This window comes from Cydia amplana, chromosome 27, assembly GCF_948474715.1.
Source record: "Cydia amplana chromosome 27, ilCydAmpl1.1, whole genome shotgun sequence".
NCBI lineage: Eukaryota > Metazoa > Arthropoda > Insecta > Lepidoptera > Tortricidae > Cydia > Cydia amplana.
In genome coordinates, this window is record NC_086095.1 from 137060 (window position 1) to 146271 (window position 9212).

The following is a 9212-nucleotide window of genomic DNA, read 5'->3' on the forward strand; positions in this document are numbered from 1 at the left end:
AATTTGAGAGGATCAAATATAGTTCGTCAATAGCAGTGGGCAAAAATGTAAATAAAGTAATATTGAGTTGTTATTTTAATTAAAATGAACTTACGTAATAATCAAGTGTATAAAAAAACAAAGTTTACTGTGTAAAAATATAGTTCTACTGTAGAATGTATGTATTAAGAAAATAAACAATTTACATTTAATTTGTTGTTATTTACAGGTCGTAACGATCGAAAACAGCAGTAAACTATCCTAAAACATCATTATATAATAACTAACTAAAAATTAAATATTTAAAAACTAAATTTAGTTAGTGTATAAAATAAAATGTTTATTTTTTCAATTTCAATTATTTATTTATTTCAAATCCATACGATCCATAATTGTTAGTACAACAACAAACAAACAAACAAATCTTAAAATTTATTAATCATAAATTATATGAGCATGCTCGAAATAAACTAATATGGAAAAAATAATTTATTTTTTGTCCATCTCTATTGACAACTATAATGAAATAGTCCATTTAAATATAGACCTTAAAGTATAAGCAACAGAGGTGAAATTTGGATACAGTTTGGTTTACTCCAAATGATAATATTATATAAAAGCAGGTTTATTTTCAATGTGTTTTCAGAGCAGTTGTAATAGTGATGTGATAGTTGTTGAAATAAATTATTGTTTTAATTCAAATTGTTTTATTTTATCTAACAACACAAATAACAATAAATTACACTATTTAACTAAATTATATTTACAATTTCACTATTAACATAATATTTCCATTTTGGATTGTAAAAAGTAACAGTTCTAGAGTTAATAAGGTGTCGTGAGTTCGTTTAGGGTTGACAAAATTCAAGTTATCTTGTCTGTGGTAGTGTGGTAGTGCACGCCAGGGATGTAACGAATGTGGTTTTATCGGAACCGAAAACAGAAACAGATGTTTTAAATTTAATTTATCGGAACCAGAAACGGAACCGGAACCAGATCCGGCGCCTGAGCCGGTACTGTCAGTAGGTACACATTACATTACACAACACATACGAATAGGTAGGTATTTTGAGTTTAATAACACCAATAAAATAAAACATCTAATAGGGATGTTTCCTGTACTTAAAATAAATTATTTCAAACCGTGCACGAAATAAAGCACCAGATAATTATTAGAAAAACATAGACAGCAGCTATTTTTAAACACAATTTGTATTTAATAAATCGGATTGAAATATAAAAAGTACTACATTCGTTTTCATATGAATTCCATATTAGCAAATCGTTTTGACAGTTCTAAAAAAGAAGCTGATTTGACTAGTAGGAATGTAGCCTATTGGTCCAGCACGTGGCAAGGGGGGGCTATGAGCGTATGATTGGTATAAACCTGTTTGTTTTTGATGTACGCCGCTCATGTCCGGCCGCCGCGCTAAGCATTGACATCCGATATAACTTCCGTTTCAAAAGTAACGGAACCGGAACAGAAACGGATGTGTAATACCAATCGGAAGTTCCGACTTAACGGAACCGGAACTCCGCAACATCCCTGGTGCACGCAAAGTGAAGTCAAGTTGTGCCAACCCTAATAATTGCTCGAATCAATGCTGAGCCGAACGGAGCCGAGAATACCCGAAAGGAGTGTCGCCCCGCTGGTACAGCATCTATTACTTCTATTATCATAGAGAAATATAAGTAAAGAAAGAGTGGTAACTCCATACATGTTTTCTTACCAAAACGCGAGTTATTTCGTAGTCGACATCTAGCGTCAAGTAGTGGAACTAGCAGTACCGCTACTTGACACCAGATGTCACAATTGTAACGAAAAATGTACTGCTAATACTATTTGCAACTATGTAATATTATAAGCGGAACGAGTTGAATTCTAGCTAATATTATATATAACCGGTTATAATATTAGCTAAAAATTGTCGAGCATTATAGTTTTAGTTTGCCGCGACATCTATTGTCAACTAACAGAACTGATAATTCGACGACTGGTCTGGCCTAGTGGGTAGAGACCCTGCCTTTTAAGCCGCGGTCCTGGGTTCGAATCCTGGTAAGGGCATTTATTTGGGTGATGGGCACAGATATTTGTTCCTGAGTCTTGGGTGTTTTCTATGTATTTATGTATTTGTATATTATATATATCGTTGTCTGAGTACCCACAACACAAGCCTTCTTGAGCTTACTGTGGGACTTAGTCAATCTGTGTAAGAATGTCCTATAATATTTATTTATTTATTTATAATGTCCGCTACTTGACGCTAGATGTCGACTAGGAAATAACTCGTGTTTTGTTTTAATGTTTATTTGGGCACAAACGGTACACGTTTCTTATAACTAATGTCTATACATAATTCATAAACCAATACAGTTGCCACCACTTACTAGCTCATTCAAGAATTTTGGTAAGAAAACTGATGTATGGCCTATGGAGTTACCACTCTTTCTTTAATCTTTTCGGACGCCGTGTCAAACACAAAAGCTGTCTCAGACGCCACGTCACCGAAGTGTCAAAACTGAAATTGAACTTTATGCATATGCACGTAGGTCTATGTTGCTCTGTGGTCTGTGACCGATTAATCGGTCCTTGGCGTTGAACCTACGGTGCGGATATATCGGTCATTGGCGTCCAAAAGGTTAATTATCTATATTTCTCTATGAGTTCAATGCTGGGATATCATCCGGAGAGGTTCTGATGAGATATTATCCAGAGAGGTCTTGCTTGTAGAGGTTCTGGTAGTGAAGCTGGGACTGCAGCATGTCGTTCTCGTTGGGCTCCAAGTTGAGGGGGGGGATCAGCGCCGCGGCCACCGTCCTGCCACAAGACATGCTTTACTGCCGAGCGGAGGTCTCTGTTTCAGCATAGAGAAAAAAATACATAGATTGCTCACTCCATACATCAGTTTTAGTACCAAAAAGACTATTAGCATCTAGCATCGAGTAGCGGAACTATCAGTACTGCTACTTGACAATAGATGTAGCACCGACCGGAAAGTCATCTCAACAGCATAAGACTTTCTGGTCGGTGCTACATCTATTGTCAAGTAGCAGTACTGATAGTTCCGCTACTCGATGCTAGATGTAGACACTGAAATTAATAGTCTGAACTGATGTATGGAGTGAGCACTCGTATGTATTTTTTTCTCTATGGCTTAGCTCAACTTTGGTTATAACAAGATACATGGCAAAAACACTCGTTTTGTGTGAAAATGACATCGATAAATATGTTATCGATAAGTCATAGATTAATATTTCAAAGATGTACTTAACTTTTCTACTTGCTGTTGGTAAGTTACTGAGAAATTTCAAGAATGCAAATCAATTACACAGCGGTACATAATTTCTTTATTACATATATTTAGCACTTAAAAATTAAAACGCAAACTGTAGTATACAGTGCCAAAAGAATAGAAAACTACCAATATATCAAAAGAGAAGAAGATATCGAGCGAGTTGTGTCACTCATCACTTTATTTTGCCACAAAAACTTCTGTCTGGTTATAACACAATAGTAGTAGTCTTTTGGCACAGACATTAGCTGTGCCACCTTCCCTTTCAATTAGTTTGTAAGCATTATTGTGTACTTTTATTATGTACCAATGTTCAAACTCTTTGAATAAACGTCTTTTATTATTATTATTATTTATTATAATAATGTATTATTTTATTATTCACAATTACACACACGTATACACGTATCCATGGCACACTCACCGTCCCTCGGCGTTGAGGAAGTTGAAGGTGGCACACGCGTGCTCTACGGGCAGTATCTCCGCTGTGAGCCCCGCCTGTTGGCCGCCATGAACACAATAATGTGTCACTATACACACACGTATCTACATCCATGGCACACTCACCGTCCCTCGGCGTTGAGGAAGTTGAACGTGGCACACGCGTGCTCTACGGGCAGTATCTCCGCTGTGAGCCCCGCCTGTTGGCCGCCATGAACACAATAATGTGTCACTATACACACACGTATCTACATCCATGGCACACTCACCGTCCCTCGGCGTTGAGGAAGTTGAACGTGGCACACGCGTGCTCTACGGGCAGTATCTCCGCTGTGAGCCCCGCCTGTTGGCCGCCATGAACACAATAATGTGTCACTATACACACGTATCTACATCCATGGCACACTCACCGTCCCTCGGCGTTGAGGAAGTTGAACGTGGCACACGCGTGCTCTACGGGCAGTATCTCCGCTGTGAGCCCCGCCTGTTGGCCGCCATGAACACAATAATGTGTCACTATACACACACGTATCTACATCCATGGCACACTCACCGTCCCTCGGCGTTGAGGAAGTTGAACGTGGCACACGCGTGCTCTACGGGCAGTATCTCCGCTGTGAGCCCCGCCTGTTGGCCGCCATGAACACAATAATGTGTCACTATACACACACGTATCTACATCCATGGCACACTCACCGTCCCTCGGCGTTGAGGAAGTTGAACGTGGCACACGCGTGCTCTACGGGCAGTATCTCCGCTGTGAGCCCCGCCTGTTGGCCGCCATGAACACAATAATGTGTCACTATACACACGTATCTACATCCATGGCACACTCACCGTCCCTCGGCGTTGAGGAAGTTGAACGTGGCACACGCGTGCTCTACGGGCAGTATCTCCGCTGTGAGCCCCGCCTGTTGGCCGCCATGAACACAATAATGTGTCACTATACACACACGTATCTACATCCATGGCACACTCACCGTCCCTCGGCGTTGAGGAAGTTGAACGTGGCACACGCGTGCTCTACGGGCAGTATCTCCGCTGTGAGCCCCGCCTGTTGGCCGCCATGAACACAATAATGTGTCACTATACACACGTATCTACATCCATGGCACACTCACCGTCCCTCGGCGTTGAGGAAGTTGAACGTGGCACACGCGTGCTCTACGGGCAGTATCTCCGCTGTGAGCCCCGCCTGTTGGCCGCCATGAACACAATAATGTGTCACTATACACACACGTATCTACATCCATGGCACACTCACCGTCCCTCGGCGTTGAGGAAGTTGAACGTGGCACACGCGTGCTCTACGGGCAGTATCTCCGCTGTGAGCCCCGCCTGTTGGCCGCCATGAACACAATAATGTGTCACTATACACACACGTATCTACATCCATGGCACACTCACCGTCCCTCGGCGTTGAGGAAGTTGAACGTGGCACACGCGTGCTCTACGGGCAGTATCTCCGCTGTGAGCCCCGCCTGTTGGCCGCCATGAACACAATAATGTGTCACTATACACACACGTATCTACATCCATGGCACACTCACCGTCCCTCGGCGTTGAGGAAGTTGAACGTGGCACACGCGTGCTCTACGGGCAGTATCTCCGCTGTGAGCCCCGCCTGTTGGCCGCCATGAACACAATAATGTGTCACTATACACACACGTATCTACATCCATGGCACACTCACCGTCCCTCGGCGTTGAGGAAGTTGAACGTGGCACACGCGTGCTCTACGGGCAGTATCTCCGCTGTGAGCCCCGCCTGTTGGCCGCCATGAACACAATAATGTGTCACTATACACACACGTATCTACATCCATGGCACACTCACCGTCCCTCGGCGTTGAGGAAGTTGAACGTGGCACACGCGTGCTCTACGGGCAGTATCTCCGCTGTGAGCCCCGCCTGTTGGCCGCCATGAACACAATAATGTGTCACTATACACACACGTATCTACATCCATGGCACACTCACCGTCCCTCGGCGTTGAGGAAGTTGAACGTGGCACACGCGTGCTCTACGGGCAGTATCTCCGCTGTGAGCCCCGCCTGTTGGCCGCCATGAACACAATAATGTGTCACTATACACACACGTATCTACATCCATGGCACACTCACCGTCCCTCGGCGTTGAGGAAGTTGAACGTGGCACACGCGTGCTCTACGGGCAGTATCTCCGCTGTGAGCCCCGCCTGTTGGCCGCCATGAACACAATAATGTGTCACTATACACACACGTATCTACATCCATGGCACACTCACCGTCCCTCGGCGTTGAGGAAGTTGAACGTGGCACACGCGTGCTCTACGGGCAGTATCTCCGCTGTGAGCCCCGCCTGTTGGCCGCCATGAACACAATAATGTGTCACTATACACACACGTATCTACATCCATGGCACACTCACCGTCCCTCGGCGTTGAGGAAGTTGAACGTGGCACACGCGTGCTCTACGGGCAGTATCTCCGCTGTGAGCCCCGCCTGTTGGCCGCCATGAACACAATAATGTGTCACTATACACACACGTATCTACATCCATGGCACACTCACCGTCCCTCGGCGTTGAGGAAGTTGAACGTGGCACACGCGTGCTCTACGGGCAGTATCTCCGCTGTGAGCCCCGCCTGTTGGCCGCCATGAACACAATAATGTGTCACTATACACACACGTATCTACATCCATGGCACACTCACCGTCCCTCGGCGTTGAGGAAGTTGAACGTGGCACACGCGTGCTCTACGGGCAGTATCTCCGCTGTGAGCCCCGCCTGTTGGCCGCCATGAACACAATAATGTGTCACTATACACACACGTATCTACATCCATGGCACACTCACCGTCCCTCGGCGTTGAGGAAGTTGAACGTGGCACACGCGTGCTCTACGGGCAGTATCTCCGCTGTGAGCCCCGCCTGTTGGCCGCCATGAACACAATAATGTGTCACTATACACACACGTATCTACATCCATGGCACACTCACCGTCCCTCGGCGTTGAGGAAGTTGAACGTGGCACACGCGTGCTCTACGGGCAGTATCTCCGCTGTGAGCCCCGACTGTTGGCCGCCATGAACACAATAATGTGTCACTATACACACACGTATCTACATCCATGGCACACTCACCGTCCCTCGGCGTTGAGGAAGTTGAACGTGGCACACGCGTGCTCTACGGGCAGTATCTCCGCTGTGAGCCCCGCCTGTTGGCCGCCATGAACACAATAATGTGTCACTATACACACACGTATCTACATCCATGGCACACTCACCGTCCCTCGGCGTTGAGGAAGTTGAACGTGGCACACGCGTGCTCTACGGGCAGTATCTCCGCTGTGAGCCCCGCCTGTTTGGCCGCCATGAACACCTTGGTTATCGTGCTGCGCTCCTTACTCTCCATGCCGATAACCTGTAGAGAAAGAGATAACATTCCATTGTATGATTGAAATGGTATTTGGTACTGGAAAAGAACCCGTTATGCTTGATGAATTTCGTTCCAACACTCCATTGTAGCTGTGCAGAGTTAGGTTGGTCCGATACTAAAAGATTGTGCACAGATAAATAAAAATGTTGGTGGAAATTATAAATCTCTATTTTGCTGATAATCGATAAACACATTTGATTATTAAACAACACGGTCAACAACACATTATACTCACGATGAGATCCATTTTAGGCTCCAGCATTTTGAAGAGCCTCAGGGACTCCGGTGTGATGGCGTCGGAGTGTGGCACCTGCCAGGACAGGATGGTGCGAGGGAAGATAGCCAGCGGACCCAGGACTGTGATACCATTGTTTAACCGGAACCCGAACTGCGGGAATGTAAATAAATAAGAACTTATGTTATTAGGGATTTTAGCAATCTATCAGGCCTTGTACGTCTTTGCAGTTGATTCATAATATTACACCTCATAGGCAGTGTTGTGAATAACGCTTATTTTTAGGCTTAAAGACTCAGAGGTCTTGAAGACTCGACTATATTTGAGAATTATATTTATTTATTTTACGCGTATGGATAAGAAATCGTCTTTGCCGCCTTTGAGGCGTTAAGCCTCAAGAGTCCTAAGGGTTCACGCCTTTAACCCTCGAAATGAGCGTTATTCACACATAGGTTAATATAGTTGTTTTCCATAAATGGTGGACCAATCCTAATCTAACTAATATACATATTTATTAGACTCCAATTGCAACTTTGTGTTTGCATAATAAAAATGTTTAATTTAGGGGTTTAATTAGAAAAATCTTTTTGAGAACATTTGTAGGATGTTTGCTTTAAATTTCAAGATCCTACCCGTGTTGATGGCTGATGTACCTACAGTTACAGTTAGACAGTGAGTTCAATTATCATTATTTAACGCGTTTGCTGTCCCAACTGTTAACTGTCAACCTTACGGCCTTTTAATAGAGGCTTGCCGTGACCCATATGTGGGGCACGAGACAGTGAATTTGTTTTAAAGTAATGATTGTGTACTATTACTTTTTGTAATAATTTTTTTAATAATAAAACTGTACAGGATGACATAGTGTACAGACCGTGGCGTAAGCGTCGATCATCAAGCCCAGGTCTTGTTCCTGGTTCAGCACTCGCACTGTGGTTTTACCCTCCCCTTCATACGCTGCTTTGTGAGTCCGGACAAAACTGCAAATTAACATTTGTTGGTTATTTAATTATTTGAATGGGTCTACCGCAATATAATTTCATTGTTTTTACCTTACGGATAAGTTTCAGCTGAATTGCACTAGCTGTGGTCACGGAAGGACTACTAGAAATTGAAGGTAAAAACAATGATTTGAAATATATTGCGGTAGAGCCATTCATAATATATGTACAAAACGCGAGAGTTTATGGTGTTCTAATGGCAGTTTCTAAGTGTCCAGTATTAATTGAACAATCAAGTTGCTCACTGTAAAGAGAATGCATAACGATAAATGGGGAAAATCTATAAAATATAAAGCCGGACTGTAATGGGATAAATAAACTTGTAGGTATTTTTTTCATTCTTATGTTGTAATCAGAAGATAGAGCTTGACAGAACTTGGTAAAACTTTTTAAGGGCTACTATTTTGATTAAAACAGTTAAAAAATTAAGGGAATGTTTGTGTAAAATGCATTGTAAAATGTTACAAAATACAACTAACCTCAATAATGGCGTAGTTCGCTTAGATGCTGTTCTAACACAGCTAGCTATGCTCGGAAACATTTTTCTTGTAGTTTACGCTAAATTAACTACGTAAAACTGTATTAAAAAGATATATTCTAGGAAGAAAATCCGTTTGTTTTGCTCGTTCGTTTGACAATCGGCTTTTGAGGTTATTTCTGGTCATTTCGAAACATAAAAATGGATGGTAGGATTCTCATTTGGGGAAGATTTTAAATTTCATTATGCATTGAAGCACATTGATGTGATTACTGTTTAATTTAGTGATTATTATATTAAAAAACTCTTATTATTATTAACTATCAAAGTTTTAAAAAGTGGATTTATTTATTTACTTCAAAAAATT

The 9212-nt window shown here is 42.8% G+C and overlaps 1 protein-coding gene across 1 annotated transcript; it reads right to left on the reverse strand.

Annotated features, from left to right (window-relative positions):
• Positions 1-2685: 2685 nt before the first annotated feature.
• LOC134660379 (NADH dehydrogenase [ubiquinone] 1 alpha subcomplex assembly factor 3) lies at positions 2686-8988 on the reverse strand. The gene is made up of 5 exons (XM_063516111.1): positions 8847-8988; positions 8241-8346; positions 7367-7519; positions 6980-7116; positions 2686-2797 (listed from the first exon to the last, which is right to left on the reverse strand). The coding sequence occupies exons 1-5, from the start codon at positions 8906-8908 to the stop codon at positions 2686-2688; spliced, it is 570 nt and encodes a 189-aa protein (XP_063372181.1). The 5' UTR covers positions 8909-8988.
• Between the last annotated feature and the right edge of the window lie 224 nt (positions 8989-9212).